Source organism: Xyrauchen texanus, chromosome 39 (genome assembly GCF_025860055.1).
Source record: "Xyrauchen texanus isolate HMW12.3.18 chromosome 39, RBS_HiC_50CHRs, whole genome shotgun sequence".
NCBI classification, from domain to species: Eukaryota; Metazoa; Chordata; class Actinopteri; order Cypriniformes; family Catostomidae; genus Xyrauchen; species Xyrauchen texanus.
The window spans coordinates 3,181,560-3,202,269 of NC_068314.1; the positions used below are offsets into that span (position 1 = coordinate 3,181,560).

At 37.4% G+C, this 20,710-nt stretch overlaps 1 protein-coding gene across 6 annotated transcripts in view; it reads right to left on the reverse strand.

Annotated features, from left to right (window-relative positions):
- The window catches only part of LOC127632500 (sarcolemmal membrane-associated protein-like), an 80,273-nt gene that overhangs the window by 29,464 nt on the left and 30,099 nt on the right, over positions 1 to 20,710 (reverse strand). For 4 of the 6 annotated variants that reach the window (XM_052111103.1, XM_052111104.1, XM_052111101.1 and 1 more), the window contains exons 4-11: positions 15,299 to 15,335; positions 8,940 to 9,002; positions 8,649 to 8,744; positions 7,214 to 7,285; positions 6,990 to 7,130; positions 6,694 to 6,831; positions 3,934 to 4,102; positions 3,711 to 3,761 (exon numbers count right to left, since the gene is read on the reverse strand). In XM_052111103.1, the coding sequence (XP_051967063.1) occupies positions 3,711 to 3,761; positions 3,934 to 4,102; positions 6,694 to 6,831; positions 6,990 to 7,130; positions 7,214 to 7,285; positions 8,649 to 8,744; positions 8,940 to 9,002; positions 15,299 to 15,335 (767 nt within the window). Of the gene's footprint in view, positions 1 to 3,710; positions 3,762 to 3,933; positions 4,103 to 6,693; positions 6,832 to 6,989; positions 7,131 to 7,213; positions 7,286 to 8,648; positions 8,745 to 8,939; positions 9,003 to 15,298; positions 15,336 to 18,883; positions 19,299 to 20,710 lie in introns of those variants that run through there. The other 2 variants (XM_052111106.1, XM_052111105.1) reach the window with 2 other exon arrangements.

Consider the following 20,710-nt stretch of genomic DNA (forward strand, 5'->3'; position numbering starts at 1 on the left):
ACATATGGTCCCATGTTCTCAAGGCCCTAAATGTGGCCTAATTACACATGGTCCCATGTTCTCAAGGCCCTAAATGTGGCCTAATTACATATGGTCCCATGTACTCAAGGCCCTAAATGTGGCCTAATTACATATGGTCCCATGTACTCAAGGCCCTAAATGTGGCCTAATTACATATGGTCCCATGTACTCAAGGCCCTAAATGTGGCCTAATTACATATGGTCCCATGTACTCAAGGCCCTAAATGTGGCCTAATTACACATGGTCCCATGTACTCAAGGCCCTAAATGTGGCCTAATTACACATGGTCCCATGTACTCAAGGCCCTAAATGTGGCCTAATTACACATGGTCCCATGTACTCAAGGCCCTAAATGTGGCCTAATTACATATGGTCCCATGTACTCAAGGCCCTAAATGTGGCCTAATTACATATGGTCCCATGTACTCAAGGCCCTAAATGTGGCCTAATTACATATGGTCCCATGTTCTCAAGGCCCTAAATGTGGCCTAATTACACATGGTCCCATGTTCTCAAGGCCCTAAATGTGGCCTAATTACACATGGTCCCATGTTCTCAAGGCCCTAAATGTGGCCTAATTACATATGGTCCCATGTTCTCAAGGCCCTAAATGTGGCCTAATTACATATGGTCCCATGTACTCAAGGCCCTAAATGTGGCCTAATTACATATGGTCCCATGTTCTCAAGGCCCTAAATGTGGCCTAATTACACATGGTCCCATGTACTCAAGGCCCTAAATGTGGCCTAATTACACATGGTCCCATGTTCTCAAGGCCCTAAATGTGGCCTAATTACACATGGTCCCATGTTCTCAAGGCCCTAAATGTGGCCTAATTACACATGGTCCCATGTACTCAAGGCCCTAAATGTGGCCTAATTACATATGGTCCCATGTTCTCAAGGCCCTAAATGTGGCCTAATTACACATGGTCCCATGTACTCAAGGCCCTAAATGTGGCCTAATTACATATTGTCCCATGTACTCAAGGCCCTAAATGTGGCCTAATTACATATGGTCCCATGTTCTCAAGGCCCTAAATGTGGCCTAATTACACATGGTCCCATGTTCTCAAGGCCCTAAATGTGGCCTAATTACACATGGTCCCATGTACTCAAGGCCCTAAATGTGGCCTAATTACATATGGTCCCATGTACTCAAGGCCCTAAATGTGGCCTAATTACATATGGTCCCATGTTCTCAAGGCCCTAAATGTGGCCTAATTACACATGGTCCCATGTACTCAAGGCCCTAAATGTGGCCTAATTACACATGGTCCCATGTTCTCAAGGCACTAAATGTGGCCTAATTACACATGGTCCCATGTTCTCAAGGCCCTAAATGTGGCCTAATTACACATGGTCCCATGTTCTCAAGGCCCTAAATGTGGCCTAATTACATATGGTCCCATGTTCTCAAGGCCCTAAATGTGGCCTAATTACACATGGTCCCATGTACTCAAGGCCCTAAATGTGGCCTAATTACACATGGTCCCATGTACTCAAGGCCCTAAATGTGGCCTAATTACACATGGTCCCATGTTCTCAAGGCCCTAAATGTGGCCTAATTACACATGGTCCCATGTTCTCAAGGCACTAAATGTGGCCTAATTACATATGGTCCCATGTTCTCAAGGCCCTAAATGTGGCCTAATTACACATGGTCCCATGTTCTCAAGGCCCTAAATGTGGCCTAATTACACATGGTCCCATGTACTCAAGGCCCTAAACATAATAACTTTTGGTCCTAAATTGTAATAGAGGCCCTATATGTAATAACATTTGGTCCTATATGTACTAAAGATCTTCAACGTAAATGTTTTTGGTCCTAAATGTAATAAAAGCCCTCAATATGATTAATTGTTCAGTTAACATTTATAACATTTTAGTTAAAATTTCTCACACATTTATAACATTTAGCTAATATTGCATTCCAGTTGGCCTGATTATGCCTCTTGTTATAACTGCTCAGTGATTTCTAATGCATATGGAAATGAAGCAGTCCCTTCACAAATTATTCAAATTCAACCAATCTCTGCATAATTTGCCATAGCTTACAATTTTGTATAGTTTCTGCAATTTTTTTCATATAAGCTGTGAATCAGAGATAATGCAATCGCTTTTCTCCATATTGACAGTGGCAAAACAAGTGCTCGAAAAGCCTGAAGCAGTGGCGACATCTCCAACTGCACAGCAGCCATATTATCATCTCCTCCTCTGACATCTGTGTCATCAACCCTGTGTTTATGAACCCACAACGACCAAGAACATTTGCCATTACACTAATGATAAAGTGAAACTTTTAGTGTTCACGTGTAAAAAAGTGTTGTGTAAACGTTGTGTGTGCATCAGCGTTTAATCTTCATGCGCTCTTCAGGAGCTGCTCTGAATGGTCTGAGGTGTGGGTCAGTTCATTTGGAGAGCTCACATAATTCACTGTTGTACTGGAAAATAATACTCAACATTCACGAAACATGTTGATGATTGCCATTTCTATATTCTCTTAAAATCCCTCATTTGGATGGTAAAATGTGATTAGAATTTAAATTTTTCAATAATCGAATTTCTTTCAGATAATCGCAGTTTAATCAAATGATCGTAACGATGTAATAATCACAACAGGTTGAATCCTTGTTTGTGTTTTAGTTTGCAGTTTTATTTGTAGGTCTACAGTTTGCATGCATTGACTGAGGCGGTATATTTATATAAAAATCATTTAGGGTATTCTGTTGAACTCATATTAGCCTTATCACAGGTTTCACTTTTTAAATGTAATGTATTTTTGTTTATATATTATTTCTTGGTTGCGAGCTGCATAATCCAGCATTGACACAAATTATTCAAATATACTATGATTATTTGCGAGTTTTCACGGCAAAACAGCACAATTTTTTTATTTTTGAGCAAAACTGCACCAAATTCAGTAATTTTGGTGGTACAGATGAAGTATAAGTCATAATTAAAGTCATTCAAACCCCTTAACAAAGGGAAGCTTAAATGTAAAGTGTTACAATTATTACTTTCGGGACCAAAAGTTATACCATTTACACCTTAAATGCTAATTTCTTATGATATTTGGGCCCTTTATTACATTTTAGGACCAAATTCTATTACATATAGAAGTAGTTCTAACATTTGTACCCTCAACAACCCCTGCCATTCTGAATTGATCCAAGCGTGTTACAATGCATTCAAGAATTGCCTTATATGTGATGGATTCATGCAGTGCTGAATTTGGCCAAAACAAAGCATCTCCTCATTGCACTTGTGATGCCTTAAATGCTGTCTAGGTAAGCAGCTCACTAGGCTTTGAAAAGCATTTAGTGGATGTGGCTAAACAGACCAACTGTCTGGCACTAAAACTGCATGGAAACCTGACTTACAACACCTAAAACTACCCCTAACCCGATTAATTAAAGAACAAATGGAGACCCAAAAGACGGACAAACGGCAAAAAAACATGTTAAATAAGTTTGCTAGACCGTAAACAAAGTGCAGATCTGAACGCACATGCTGAATGAACAGGACAAGGCCTTTGAGACAGAAAGGGTCATAATAGAAGCAAAGCTCGACAGAAAATAAAGAGGGGCAGAATGAAAAGTTAAACAGACATTCAAAGACAAGCTCCCATGCTGAGTTAATGCAAGGTTAGCAGAAGACACTAACAGACTCATGCGTCTTTAACTCACCTAAACTGTTATTTTCCTTTATGCTTTTCTCCTGCAGCTGTTCTAAACGGACTGAAAAACGACAACGAGAACATGTGGATGACCAGAAATAAAAAAAGATCTCTATGTTGATTGAGATGTTCCTCCTCAAACTGTTTTCACCTGCTTGTTTTTAGCTTGAAATGTACAATATTCCCTCGAAAAAAAGAGTGTATCAAACATGGTGACAGTGTGAGTGTGTTACCTTGCAGGGCCGTTAGCCTCTCGTTCGAGAAGTCGTTGTCTGCCTGCAGGGCTTCGATTCGGGCCTGAAGCGATTGCTCCTTTTCTTCCATCTCTTCAATCCTCAACTGCAGTTCTTTCTTCTCATTCAGTCCTTTCTGAGTGAGCTCATCGTGTTTGCCCTCCGCCATCTGAACAAAGTTAAGAAATCTTATGTGTCAAGACAATTGTGTTTCAGGGAAAAGAGTTTACATGGAGCACGGCATGCTAACAACATATTCAACGACGGCACTATTATAGAAGCAATAAGCCTTACTGGTATAACTGTTTATCAGTGAAATCTTCAGCTTTCTGGTGGTGAACACAGAAATAAGATGCAGACAATATGAGTTGGCCTCTTACGTTCTAAGGGACTAGGGCAGCACGATTATGATCAAATTCATAATTGTCGATTATTATCCTTTTTATAATTTATATACTAATTGCAATTAATTTTGATTAATAGAATTGACATTTTTAGAAAAATATTTGTTTAGGGCAACTTCATGCCACTTTCTTTATTTAGGTTGAAATAATACTCTCTAACAAGCCAAAAACTTTTCATGTGAGACATCACACTGCCCTTGATGGTTACGAGTAGCCATATGGAATCTGCATGCGCAGAATTAAGCAGAAAACTGCAAACCTCCGCAGAATTGGGACATAAATCATTCACACATTTTCCCACATTCCCTGCCCCTTGTGTGTTTATTAAATTTAGTTGTATATATTTAATTTTATTACATGTATTGTATTATTAATTCATAAACAGTAATTTGATAATACTTTCAGCAGCATTAAAGACTAAAAATCTCAGCTTAGTTTACCATTTTACCATGTCATATTTATTCCACAACATTTGACTAATCCAAACACACTGATTGCTGTGACAGTACTAACATAACTACATTTTCAAAAGCATGACAGTTTTTTTATGTGCATGTTTTCAAAATAAACTTGTAGTTTAGCAACAGGGTAAACTAGTAAACATTGTAGCTTTTACAGTAATAATAGGGTTGCTGCAGAGTTTTTAAAATCAAATTTAAGACTATTTAAGACCGTTTTCCAAGACCTGAACAGATAAAATGAATACTGTATCCCCATACCAAAACAAACCCACTAAAATCACAATCTAAAAAAGATTAAAATACTCATATTTTCCACAAATATATCACTTTAAAATTGGTTTATTTACCATTATGTAAATTAATAAAAAAATATGAGGTCAACAAATATTGGATTTTGCTGATATAATAATGTGTTGAAAGAAAGGCAATTAATCTGCCAATAGTTTTTAATTATTAGTCTACTGTGACAGGTGTAGGGCGGGGCTGGGTCATGATTTCACACACTCGGCCCTTTATCTGGCAAATCAAGCCTCCGAGAGGGATAAAGACTGACTGCGGATGGTTGTGTGAGAGTGTGCATTTACGGGCAGCTGTCCGTCCTATGTGTGTGATTGTGTCTTTTGGTTTTAGTTCTTTATTAAAAATATAATTTATTTTGTCAAGCCGGTTCTCGGCTCCTCCTTTCCCTTTAACCCCCCTTTACACTGGTGCCGAAATCCGGGAAGGAAGAGGGATGCGGTGTAGTGGAGTTCTCGCCGCTACCATCCACCCCAAAGGAGCAGCCGCGGTCATCCGCCGGAGGACGGAGGGGCCGACCACCTGGAGCGGTTACAGAAACGCAACGGGGCATTCCGTCTGCCAGGGGCTGGTGGACTGCCTCCGATCCACCCGGGGAGGCGCTGCTGTCATCCACTAGTGGAGTGGCTGAGAACCTGACTACGGCGTATTGGAGAACAGGCGAGTAAGAGTTCTTTTTAGTTTTTGTTTTTATAAATAATATTTTTAATAAAGAACTAAAACCAAAAGACACAAACACACACATAGGACAGACAGCTTGCCGTATACTCTCTCTCTATCTCTCTCTCTGTCGCACCACTGTCTGCAGTCGGCCTTTATCCCTCTCAGAGGCTTGATTAGCCTGATATGGGGCCGGATGTGTAGAATCATGACCCGACCCTGCCCTCGGACCTGTCGCATCTACATTAAATGTTCTTAGTCTTTCCATCCTGTGATGTGGAGGGCCAGACAGAGGCTACAAGAGCCCAAATTGAATTCAATTCTAGATGTACACCGGATAAAATGTGCACTCCTACAACAATCTACAACATATTACAATATAAACAATTAAAAATAAACCGTCATATTTCATCAACTCTACATCATCATCAACAGTTGAACATTAGTATTCGTTTGTCATAAATTTCTAATATGGCATAATGATTGTGGCTTAATGAAACACTCGCAAGCCCCTGTGTGCTTTTAGAAAATACAACAGTGCCACGTTTTCACTTTGAATGACACATTGCATGCATTAATTTCATTAAATCATATTCTTTTGAAGTTTGATAATCACATTAGGTCATTTCACGATTCCTGTCTTTCCGTCCCCCAAATTTAAGAACTCTTTAAATAAAAAAATGAAGACTTTTGTTGTATCATCTACAATTTTTGGGACCTTAAATTGAACTGAATTAAAAATATTAAGTCTTTTTAAGGATCCACGGGAACCCTATAAATATCTGGCAAATGATGTAAGAGAAACAATTTTAGTGGTAATGTGTGAATGGTGGCAATACATATAAAATAAAGACATCCACTGCTTGTGCAAATAACAGATGCAATATGTTTACTTTCACACAAATGTAACCGGTTTGCAAGTTAATAAATTGACATGCCTTAATCTTTTCTGTAAGGTCCTTGATTTCATTAACGGCTCCATTGTATTTGTTGGCGAGTTCTTGGAGCTCCTCTTGTGTGCGTTCATTCATCTCTCTCAGGTGCGTGCACTCGTCCTCTGTGTTACTCAAACTCCTCTGAAACACACACAAAACCCCCCACAGAGGACTGAAAAACCACTGGTTACCAGGCAAACTAATGATCCCTCTGCATTACATATTTCTTTAAACAATCTCATTTCTAGCATAGCGGAAACCTAATGTCATTAATATATTCATGTTTTAATGTCTTTTACCTCCACCTCGGACAGCTTCCTGACCACCTCGATCTTCTCCTGAAGGACCCGCCTCAGGGACTCTTTGGCTGTCGTCTCATAATTGTGTTTATCCTCTGTTAAGGCTACAAGCTCCTTGCGGATACTGTCTTCTGTTTGGTTCTGAGGAGACAGAAGGCAGTGAAGCAACAGGAAGGATTTCTGTGAGCACACACATCAAATTCTCACGCAAACACGAGTCGTACTTTTGAATATGCTTGCAACTGATTCCCCATCACCTCCAATCTGGAGAGTAACCGGTCCTCATCGATTAAAGCCTGTTCAAAACAGAAACAGAGTGCACTTTCATTTACTGAGAACAAAATGACAGATACAATAAAGTTAATAGATTAAGTTACTGTTTTCCAAACGAACGCTCTGCAGCGGCACTTCCAGGTTCTTTTGGAACCCCAGAAAATAACTGCTTTCAATGGGCGCTTCAATCTTATTGAGCTGAAAATGCCCAAAAGAGCTGTTTGTGGAGTTAAAACACCCTGTTTCAGATAGATTATTGGAGATTTGGGATTTTCATTAGGAATGGTAAATTGCCATTCCTAATTGCCAATGGTAAATATAGTCATCATAGTAGGTAAAACTATAAAAAGGATGAGATAGCCATGTGCTATATATCATTGGAAAGGTCTTAATTAGTAGAATACAATGAGCAAATTTGTTTCAAGTATTAGTGTATGAAATTCCCACAGACACACATAAATATAATGAACAGAAGTGTCTTTTTGTCACGTTTTTCCTTATTACGACCCAAAATATATTTAAAACATATACAATGACATATCGTAACTTACAGCAGACTATCCAGATTAAAACGAGCTAAAACACAACATTATATGATGAGTAGATCTTAAAATATTCCTCAAAGAGTGTACATGGAAAGACGATGCACAAAAGGGTGCTCAACACGTGGTGAGGACTTTGCGTGTGCAAACACACATCCACACATGTGCTCATCTAAAGGATTGTGATGCTCCTGAACACTTAAAATTTCTGTATTTTTTAGTCTAATCCGTTCATTTCCACTGGCCGGTCGTTTTTGACCGGGAACAAAACAAGTAACAAAGTGAAATAAAACCAATAAAATAGTCAATTTTTTTTGTGTGTTTTCAGATACCATATGTGAACAACGTCAATTCATTTTATTCCAATTGGATTAAGTAAAAAAATCATCCGGGTCAAAATTACGAGAACACAACATGAGGGTTAAATGTCATTTGATTTACTGTATGTGGACAAATAATTTAAGCAATTAAGCCACATTTCACATGTTTGAGGTTTGTTTTTTATTTTGATATGCCATATTTGTCAGGCTTTAGAAGTGTGTTAAACGTGCAAGAAAGCATATATTCATCAAAAGCCTTTGACGTTTAAATTGGTTTTGCAGATAGTTCAGAAAGAACAAACACAGAACCCATAGATAGCACTTAAAAAATCTTTTTAAAAAAATTAAGAAACATTATATGACATAATGTTTAAACCATTAATAGTATGTCAGCACTGTCCAGATCCACCATTAAAAGCTGCTGCTCTGAAGAAGCTGGAAGCACAGTTGCTTACGTTGTGACGTCAGGGTAATTTCAACTATACTGAATAATTAATAATTGTCTCCTCTTTAATGCGATGTACCTGCCAGCTGCTTTCTGATACTTCTTGTGTGCTGGCTAGCAACCTCTGAAGAGTGGCCAACTTCTGCTCCAACATCTGCTCTCTGTGTAAGGCCTCCTGAAGGACACAAACAGAGCGTTATAATTAAGGGAAAGTTATGTAGTTATGGAAGTTCAGACATAATTTACTCCCTTTCATACTGTCATGTAGATTATTGCATAACTACAGAAGCTTATAAGCATTTCAACATGCATTTTCTTCGCATTTGGACAAGACTCCTGATAGTCAGCAGAGGTCGGTGTTGCTCCATACCTGCAGGTACTGGGAAAGCTGAAACAGCTCCTGAGAATACATACTGGGTGTACTTGCAGACACCTGCAGACAGGGAAAAGAGATAATAAAAGAGACAAAAGACAATCATATATCTACACGCTTCATTGGATTTTAATCCACCAAGCACCTTTTCATTAACTCGTTCTTGATATATTTGAAACAGTACAATCAATTGAAGTCAAAAGGAGTGATGGAAGTCTTATTGAATAAAACTAAACTTTTGAAAAGGTAAAACTCAACAGAAAACTGACATCTAACTTTGGATAACCCATTCTAACAAAATAAATGGGGCCTTGTTCTTCATCTGTAGCAAGTGAAATTAAATTGCCTCATTCTCACAGAAACCAAAACGCAACCGTCTAAATGGTGAAATCATCTGCAGTTTTGTTTAGTTTATTGAAACCACATGAGTTGGACTCTCCCACAAAAGAGAACTTTCGTATTGACAGCGTCAGATGCTGCGGTCAGATATAGACACACTGTAACCAAACGTTCACAGGCTGGATTACATGTATGTGGAAATGGACAAGACACTGTCAGGTTTTCTTTTCTAGGGTTTAAGGGGAAAACCAGACATCTACTTTGTCCTAAAAATGCAGCGTTGAGAGCGGTGATGTCATGATTTACATATGTATACATTTTATACCATCACTTTCCAGTCACATCTGCATTTTGATGACATGACAGTTTAAGTATGCTGTCTGAGTTTCTGCATGCACTAAACCAACTTGTTATGGAAGACTATGAAGGAATTAATAATCAAAATAATGTGAAATACAAATTGACATTGTACAATATCACAAATACAAATAATTAGACATTTCAAATAGTTTAATTCATGATTTAAAAATAGTAAAATGTCAAAAGTTATATTATTATTATATTATATTAAACTAAACTAAAATTCAATTTAATTATATTTCTTTGTTTTAATTAGCATTTTAAATCCTTAATCCATCAGCCAATGAGTTGTTTTATTAGACAACTGATCAATGAATGACAAGTGGAGTAACTCTAAGAAAAACAATCCTCATTGGTGACTCAAATCAATGATATTTGTAAATAAATATTGTTTACCTTGAAATTAAATTGTGTACACTGTAAAAATTATTCTGTGCTTTAGTAGATTTAATGAAAATTAAATGTATAAACTATATATAACTGAATTATGTTCATGTTTTTTTTTAACCAGAATAAGATTTAAAATAATAACAAATATTTGAAATAAAATGTAATAATTTTAGTTAAGAGTATAAGCATTTTGTTTAATTAACAACAAATGAGGGGGTCTGGGTATCTCAGCAAGTATTGACAACCACCCCTGGAATCCAGGGCGTGCTGAGGGACTCCAGTCAGGTCTCCTAATTGGCCCGGTTGCTAGGCAGGGTAGAGTCATGTTGGGTTAACCTCCTTGTGGTCGCTATAATGTGGTTCTCGCTCGAGGTGGGGCGCGTGGTGAGTAGTGCATTGATGCCGCGGAGAATAGCGTGCAGCCTCCTCATGCTCTATGTCTCCGCGGTAACATGCTCAACAAGCCACGTGATTAAATGCGCGGATTGACGGTCTCAGATGCGGAGGCAACTGAGATTCGTCCTCCGCCACCCGGATTGAGGTGAGTCATTGAGACACCACGAGGACCAAGAGCGCATTGGTAATTGGGCGTGCCAAATTGGGGAGAAAAGCTAAAAATAAAATAGATAACCAATGAAGACATAACTGAGTGAATCCAATTTAATGCCAATAACCAGTTTTAAATTGAATTCCAAAGGATGATGTTAATTGAATCCAACATATCCAATTAAGCTGTTTTAAGATAATTTAAACTGGACTTGGCCGCTGTGCATGACAAACGTGGCTGAATTCTCAAGACGTGAACAAGCTTGTCAAGAGAGAGAGTGGCACCGGACACGTCTAGCAGTCAACATAGCGCGTTCTAAAATTCTAAACAACTGTTTTCAATGAAGGTACACACCACCGCCGCTTGGCATCTGTCAACACCGCCCAGCTACATCTCCAGAGGCTGCTCAAATGTTTGATACTTTTGATACCTCTGCCTTGTCCAAACCGTGATGCGGCGTGGCGTCACTGTTGTAATGGCAGTTATTTTGACCTGGAAAGGAGGAGCGTCTCCAAGTGACAGAAACCTTTCTTGAAAATGGATGCTTCCAATTTAAGACTCTGATCTTAATTGAAATTGAAATGTCATTTGTACAACCTGTTCTGAGGATAAACAAAGCAATCCTGTTTTGTTATTATGTATTTAGGATGGGCATTTTGTTTCTTTTATTTCTTTACTGTATTGAATTTTAAGCCAATGTTATGTCTTATATATCATACACAAGCATATGCACATAAAATTATTTATGTGACAATTTTTTTAACTACATACAGTAAGACAATAAAATTGGGAAATATTAAACAATGTGTTTTTTCAATTTAAAGCTTGAAAAAAAGTAATAAAAATAGTCCATGTGATTTATGAAATATATTTCAAGACTTCTGAAGGCATACGATATAGTTTTGGTAAGAAAAAAAACAAAATTTAAGTCATTTTTTCAGGGAAAATCTTGATGTCTGTTGTGCGTTCATGAGCGCTATGAGAGAAGCTTTTTCACAGTGACTGTCATGTTCACGTGAGAACTTGCATTTTCTTTTTATAGAATTAAACAATTACATTTTAATGTGAATGCAAGCCATTGTAAACAAGCTTCTCTCATAGCATGAACACACAACGGCAATATTTTCACTGAAACAAAATGATTTCAACAAACTGTATGTCTCCAGAACACTTGGAATATGTCACACAAGTCATTGACTATTCTGTATGATACATTTGGGTCCTTTGAGAAGCTTTCAAGTGAATCAATATCATCTGCCATATTTTTGACTTGAATGAGAGCAGATGATTTTTCATAGCACATTTTTAGGTTACCCGACTAAACCTGTTTACAGTGTAAAAGGAAATGCATAGTGCGCAATTGAGAAAAGACAGTGTTTACTCTAACAATGTGTTTAAAACTGTCTGCTGTTACTGTAACAATGTTAATGGACAGCAATGTGCTTTTGTTACCAATAATAAAGAATGCTTTATCTTTGAAATCTGCGCCTGTTACTGAGACATGATATGATTTAATTCAATTCATTTCATTTTAAATCAATCCATTCATTATATGATTCATGTTCAATTACTTAATTTATCAAATTAATTGTATTAACTAAGCACTTCTCATAACTACGGTGGTACTTTTTTTATTAACTCAATATTTTAGTTTAACTTTAGTTTAATAATGTTTTCATATATACTGTATAGATCAACTCATTTTGCATAGTTGTATTTAATCAAAAATATTGCTTGTAATCGATTGCCATGATTTAACTGAGTATATATACTATAATATTTTTTACAGTGTACACTAACTAGGTGCTAGGCAAGAATTATATCTATCTTTTACTTGATAGATACCCCACTTGAAACCACAAATTGTTTTTGTAGAAAATGTTATATTTATTTTTTCATAGAACCATCATTTCAATTGAATTTCTATGAACTTGACATGTTTTAAACTAGGTTTGTAAAATACTTCTCAATTTTCAGCATCTCAGACCACCTTATTTGTCAATGACCTTAACAGCCCAAAACGTTTGCAAGAAAAAAATGCATACATTACAAATCCAATGGAAACAGTATCCTTGGTACATCTTGGTAACTTTAAGACATTACTTTTAATGCACTACAATTTGAAATGTATTAATCCTATTCGTGGATACTACATGCATACATACTGGTTCTACATGCACCAAAACCAGTAAAGTGTGACCGGACACTATCGAGAGAATGTTATTAGATTTCTGTGTTAAAAACTAATGTGATTAAGTATTTTAAGCATGGACCCTACATCCAACAATCATAAAGAAAGACACCGCTGTGCACGGCCAGGAAACACTTTGCCACCGCAATCCATAAAACCCAATTCTTCCCTGTTTAAGAGGCATCCCACTCTGATGATGGCATGAGAGGATAACTGCATTATCTTCCACACACACACACACACACACACACACACACACACACACACACACACACACGTTGGTCTACCTATCATTATGAGGACTTTCCATAGACATAATGAATTTTATACTGTATAAACTATAGATTCTATCCCCTAAACCTAACCTAAACCTAACACAGCCCCTAAACCTAACCCTCACAGAAAACCTTCTGCATTTTTACATTTTCAATAAACCATTGTTTAAAATGTTTAAGCTATTTAAATTATGGGGACACTAGAAATGTCCTCATAAACAACATTTATAGCATAATACCCTTGTAATTACCAATTTGTAACCTAAAAAAGTGTCCTCGTAAACCACACATAAACGCCCACACACGCCCACGTACTCACACACACAAAATATGATAGCTACACACAGAATGGAAGCATACAAAGTTTGCTGGTATCATTTCAAGGCTTTAAACAGGTCATGTCATGAGGAATCAAACTTTTCTTGATCTTGTGCATGAGTTCATAGTAATATAAATAAAAAATCAATTTCAGAACGCAAAACTTTCACCTCCATGCATAAAACCAAGCAGCCAAAATGCCTCAATCTCCTCTTCCGTTATTTAGTAACATCACACAGGGTACGCAATAATGCATGACTGCCTCCACTGTAAAACATCAACATCTACTTATACATCATCGCACCATTGGCCTGCCCACAGGCACTCAGACAGTCGATAAGCTGGAGATAGAGGGACCGATATTGCATACCAAAGGGGAGTTACACAGGACAACTTTTTGCACCCATATGGACTACTTGAATTTTTTTCTATATAAACATGCAATAGACATCTCTTTTGACCGTTGTCATGTGACTAGCTCCGCTTTTAAAAGATGCTGTGTCAAGGTATAACTCTATCCCGTTTGGTTTCATTCTACAGCAAATGCGTTCAGGACGCAAACTTGTGCCAATCTGCACTATTTTTGGGGGGGGATTTTATCCTCCTTTTACCCCAATTTGGCATGCTCATTTCCCAGTCAGCCCGCACATCTTTTCACGTGGCTCGTTGGGCACTTCACTGTGGAGACTTGCAAATGCGGAGACTCAAGCTATTGAGTGAGAACCACTATATCATGACTATGAGGAGGATAACCCATGTGACTCTCCCTCCCTAGCAACCGGGCCAATTTGGTTGCTTAGGAGGCCTGGCTGGAGTCACACAGCACACCCTAGATTCAAACTCTGCCGTCTGCGCTATTTATAAATGTTTGTGTAAACATTGCACTAGATGGGCATCTTTGAGCGTTTTGATGCATTTCCAGTTCCAACAAGACAAACTCGTAAAACACATCTTGTTCTGCTCCATTTTGAAGTGCATTTTACCGTTTAGGTGCGTATCCATATTACCGCAATTCCCAGAGTGCTCTCAGATCGCACACGCACAAAGCGCGCACACAGAGGCCACCTGTCAGTCAGCCAAACAGCGTAGGAACAGAAATGGGGACATATTTAAGAGTCTCTATTTGTGATTCTATCATTATTTGTATAGTTTCTCTCTCTACTCTCTTTTGGTCTGAGATCAACCACTGGATGTCTTGAGATCAACGTAATGAACACCACTGGCAGACAGTAAATTAACTTGTGATTATTATAATCTATATCAGAACCTTTCAATAAAGATGTGTGATTAATCAGAAAATTGCTTTAACACAGCCATTTCATTTCTATAAAGCAAAAGTAAAAATCATATGATAAACAAGCCAGAAAGATTCACATATGCACAAAGAACAGGTTGCAATCAATAGCAATAGACAAATGTTTTAATACTTATGATTGAACTACAGCTATAGCGATCCTTAGCTGAATCTTTGCCATTTTATACTGTTTTGTATAACAATGGTGGATAACTTGAAGTTTCCACAGTTTCAGTTTTACAGTAGTAACAATAACTGTAGTAACTATGGTAATTTGGTTGAAACTATGACTGCCATTGTAAAATTTTGCAAGTGGTACTATTTTATGGTCTATGACTGGAGTTGACTGCAAAGAATGTAGCTAAAACAGATGGATGATGTCATACAAATGTTGTATACATTAACTGAAAGGAAACAGTCATGTGACTGGTAAGTTAACACAGATGCTCTGAGACAACACAACGTTTGTCAAATCTGATTGTTCCGATTAAAATTCGAGGCAGGTGAACAATAATTAAAGAAATAAAATGAAAAAAATATGAAAACCCTCATTCATCCACGATTGTGCAATTAGTACACTTTAAACCAATAAAACAATGCTATGAACGTGCATGAAAAATGAATACAAAATCAAGTTTTTACCTTATCAGTAGCAAGTGGTAGTGGTGCTGGAACAACTCTGTAAAGAAAAGAAAGATTGTAAATGGTTTATAAAGAGATTCACACAGATCCGCAGTGGTTCACAGGCATGTGAGGAAAGTGAAGTGCAAATATTTGCTAGTAGAATCAGTCATCGTCAACAAATTCAACTTTGCACCATGTTAATCTTTTACAGCAACCGTCCTGATTGATGGCCGAGTAACCAAGGTGATGAGACTTGCCCCAAGAGGCGGGTGAAGAATCTGACAAGATTTACATTATCGAATCAAGTGTACTAAGACACATGGAAAACTGCTATTTGTCTTTATTTTAACCAGAAAACTGTGGTACACCAGATTATGCTGAAATGCACATGAAAGTCCTTTGTGATCACAGATTTAATTTCAATTTTAAAGCAAAAAGCAGTTACAGCATATAAGTGATTTCACCAAAGGTAAGGGTGGTCTTAAAGGGGTAGCAACACCAATATAAAAAGACACATATATCCAAAGTTAGATTTATTATTAATAATAAATAATCAGATAGTATACACATTGAAATAAACAACTGCTCATCCAAACAGCTCTCAAATATATATATATACACTCCAAGCCAGTTTCCACCGTTTCCTGTATTTAAATGATATAACTAGGCTGCGGGTTCAAAAGGTCAGCTCTCATACTTGCAGACTTTGAGCCCCAGAGAGAAACCAGGCAGAATTAGAATATAAAATGCTCTCTGTCACTAGGAATGTGTGTAATTAGCATAACAGATAACTTTAGAAACTATTAACTTGAAGTGGAGAGATTTGGGTCTTGAATGGTGGCTGTATTCTGACTATGACACAGATGTCTTCCGTTGCAGTGTATTTCAAACTAACAAAGTCAAGAACGATATGCTTAATGTCTTGACATTCAAAACAACATTCAATACAAAAAGTCAATTTCAATCAGCTTTAAAGGAAAATTGGAGCCATGTCTTTGAGGTCATCTATATAGTAATTTACTCCGAAAAGTTGACAAAACAAATTATTAACAGATAAATATATATATATAAAATACAGTTTTTCTTTTACAGGAAAATTGACCAAAATTAGGGGTTTAGGGCTGGTTCAAAAATATTTCTCTATATTTTTTAGCCTTTTTTTCTAATATTCAACTCAATATTTATGTATTTGCTGTGAAATGGCTTAAAACAGGAACCAAACACCCATAAACACTAGCACCATCTTTGTTTTTTAATGGGAATGACAATGAGGCTGTGAGGGATAGACTTACCATCTCTTCAAAGGCACAAACTATATAGCTCCTAGATCACATCTGATTTTCCACAACTCATGTTGTCTGGAGTTCTTTGTTATACTGAATGTTTTTGGACAGATATTTTAGCAATGTTTTGTCCATGGAATGATGCAAAAACATTTTAAACTGCAGTACAGCACACTGAAGAGATGGGAAGTCTGTCCCTCACAGCCTGATTGTCAAAGATGGTGATAGCGTGAATTAGGTCTTTTGTAGCAAAGTTGGTTAAAAATGATTGATGCAAGAAGTACAAATCTAGTCAAATTAGTTATGTTTTGAAGTATTGTTTTCTAGACAGTTCTTTAGTATGTGAACCAAAGGAAGAATGATATTTTTATTTAAATGAACAATACAATAATTCATATTCATAAAATCATTATTTACCCACATCTACTGCAAAAACTACAACTTCAGTCACTTATTATTGGAATCCAGCTAAAATTTATTATAATATTTCCATGTGTTCATTAACAAAAAACTGGGCTAAATGTGCCTTTTTATTAAATATTTACTAGATTTTCTGTATTTCATTAGGGATGGGAATCATAAGAATAATTTGTTTAAAAATCATACAACACTGGTTGCAGTATCAAATCAAACTGTCTGTGGAAAAGATCAAAAGTGTGGCTACATTTCACCAGGCTCGATGCCAACAGCGTGCGATGCAATATTTGAGACAAGTTAATTGTCTCAAATAAATAAGCCAAAACCGGCAACACAACAAATCTGATGAAGCACTTCGACTGCAAGAAGACCGAGCCTGTGCAGTCATCCTCTCAGCGTCCTGCCACAGAGCTTCCTTCAACATGCCCACCACATGAGTCCTCCAAAACTACTGATGAATGCAGCGGTGCTATGACTGGGACACCGACAGGTAAGGTTAACGTTTAGCAAACAAACCAACAAACAAAATCGTCTAACTTACAGTGGTACATGCTTGTGTACATGTTAAATTAACGTTTCTGTGCACGGTGACATAGTCCTATAAACTGGGACCTACATAACTTTAGATATTGTTTGGCTGTATGCTATAGATAGCTAGCTAAATCAATGCTAAAAATGCTTTAATGTTGACAGTAACTGATCAAGTTTAACGTACATTAAACTAGTTATCTTGTTAAACTGTACTCATCCTTAGGGTTGGCTGAATTAACAGTTTAGCTTTCTTGCTTGTTTTTTTTCCTCTTCACATTAATGTTATAGTCTCCGCCCCTGCCGACCCTGGCATGAGGAGACCAGAAGTCTCAGGAGATGAGTCTGAGTCTGTAAAAAACAGTAAAACTGAAAAAATAAAACCAAAGGTTTTTTGAGGTAATGTTTGTAATCTTGCTAAAACGGATTTCATAAAATTGGTATCGAAAAAAGTATCATTTAGGAACATGTATCGAAGTCAAGGTATTGAACGATACCCAGCCCTACGTCTATGCACATGTCTGATGTGATATTTGTTCAGAGGCGTGCAATCTCCTGGAACATGCATATGTAAATCATTGTTTCAGTCTTCTGAAATGTTTTTGTAAGAATAATATCATCTATAAGAATGCTGTAAATGACCTCAGGCCATCTCAGCTCAGGAGGTGCTTTGAGTTCATTTCGCTTTATTTCCACAGAGCAGGGTCACTTTATATATAGCCTATACATCTGTGATTAAATCATAAAATAATACAAAAATCCACCTTGAATCATGATTTATATTTCAGTGATTATTGTCATTATTATAATTATTGTTTATATTTAGGGGGTTTACCACTTCATTATTTTAATTGCTTTTTTGTTTAGTTTAAAGTGCAATTTGAATTTAGAAATGACTTATTTAAGTTTTACATTTTTCAATGCAATCACGATGTAATTGGATATTGTGATAGTTTTTTTTTGTTTTTGTTTTTTTTTACATATTTCTTGCATATCGCCCAGCCCTAGGAGGGAACAAAACAAATGTATTCGCATTCAAAGTCATTCATCTTCTGAAGCAGCTTAACTGGGTCCTGGGATGAAAGGTAATAAAACACAAAAATAAAACCCGCAACAACCCACAATAAGTGATGTATTTGCCCGGACAACAAAATACCCGACCGGTAGCCCATGATGGAGAGAACACACGGATGAAGTAGGTTTGTTGCTAAAGAGACTTTGCCCTTCACAACTGTTGAATAGCAATCTTTCAAAAAATTTTACTTGCACTTAATTTTTTTCAGTTTCATTGGAAATTTAGGTTAAAACAATACAAAAATAAAGGAAGGACCCAATTCACATTTCAAGCACCATTCTTTCAAATGCCTTACAGTACCTTTTCTTTGTAAAGTCTTGTTGCATAGGAAAAACACTTTATACAGAGAAATCCTTCAGCAAAGCAGATGTCTGGCTGTCCTCCCTTCCATGTCTGTGGTCTTCTAAAGGCTGTAGGAAACTTAACTTGACTTTAATATTTGTCTTTGAACCACATGTTATCATGCTCTCTTTAGCAGCTTAATAACAAGAGTACATCCTTGTCGCATTCGGAAGATCAACAGTACAGTTATGTATTCTCCACACAAGCATCCACGCCTCTCCCAGAGGCAGCGGTCAGAGTTCAAGCACTCGTCATGTGATGGTTCCAGACTCTTCTGAAATAAAACACTCCAAAGTCCCAAAGAGCTCAAAACAGATATGAAGCACTTTAGATTTTTATTAGCAGTGAAACTCAGATGGTACAACAGCAGCAGATCTTGATCCCGTGGCCGACAGCCCCTATGGAATCTGCTCGTAACTTGTGCAAAGAAACAAAGCCGTCGGGTTGGATAGCATTCCTGGAGACGCAGGGGAAGTTAGCACATGCAGGTTGTCAATATGCCAATACGGTTATGCAATGGTGATGCACAACCTCCTTTATATCTGTGTGTATTTCACAATTCACACAAAGACAATAAAGATTATTCTTCTATGCAGTATGTAATGCATACTTGCAAAATCTGCTAATTCTCTTCATGCATGGAATACAAAAGATGACCCATAATGGGTGTAATGAGTCACTCATCTTACGATTCATGATACTGAATTCATAATTCGGTTCAGCTCATGATACAGGCTTTATTTCAAGTTTAAAATCAGCCCATAAAAGGGCAATAGTGACACCAGTAGGGATGTCGCGATTACATGATTTCACAATTAAGCACGATTTTTACGGTCACGGTTATTAAACCCTAAGAATTTGGAAGCTATGGCTAAAAACCGGAAAAAAAACACCATGTTGTCTATTTAAATTATTTTTGACTGAAAACTAGTCTTTCGGTGTGGGTCTAACTACTTGTGCCACGAGTGTGTCCTGCCCTCTGCCCGGCTGATCTGTGAGGCTGTTACTATGGTAACGGAGTTCATTAGGTGATTTTCTAGGTAAGGCGGGGTGCATGAAGAAAGTGAACTTTCAGTGCAAGTGAAACTCTCAAAATGAAAACATGGCGGAACAATACAATCTCTCGGAGTTGTATCCACCAAAGAAGTGAATTAAATCAGCTGTTTAGGAGCATTTTGTCTATCTAAAATATGACAAAGGAGTTGTTGAAGATGGGTATCCAGTATGCAAAACGCAGACGAAATGTGCCAGCAAAAGCAGCAAAATGTCTAATATGTTCCAGCACCTTCTGGATCACCATCAAGAGATTCATGCCCAGATGAAGGTAATCATTTTACAAACACAGTTAATATAATATGTAGTGTACTACTTACCTTTTGGTAAAGTCAAACACTGAATTGAAACTGTGTGTAAAGGGATCAATGGAAAGGAGGCGGCGAGAACCGGCTTTACAATATAAATAATAGTTTAATAGTAAACTTAAAAGAAGACACAAACAAACATGACGGACATGTCCGCTAACGATCTCTCTCTCCCACACGGCCCTCTGCAGTCAGCCTTTAAACCTCACAGAGGCATAATTAGCCTAATACGGGACCGGGTGTGTAGATCACGACCCGGCCCCGCCCTCCGCCCTGCCACACTGTATAAATCCAAAGAGTTGTTTATTTCAAGTTTAAAAGTGGAGGGGTTCAGCTTTATATTGTGAATGTGATGCTTAAAAATTGTTTTTCCTACTTGAATAAGATAAAAATGCTGTGATTATCCGGCTGATCTTTAGATTAC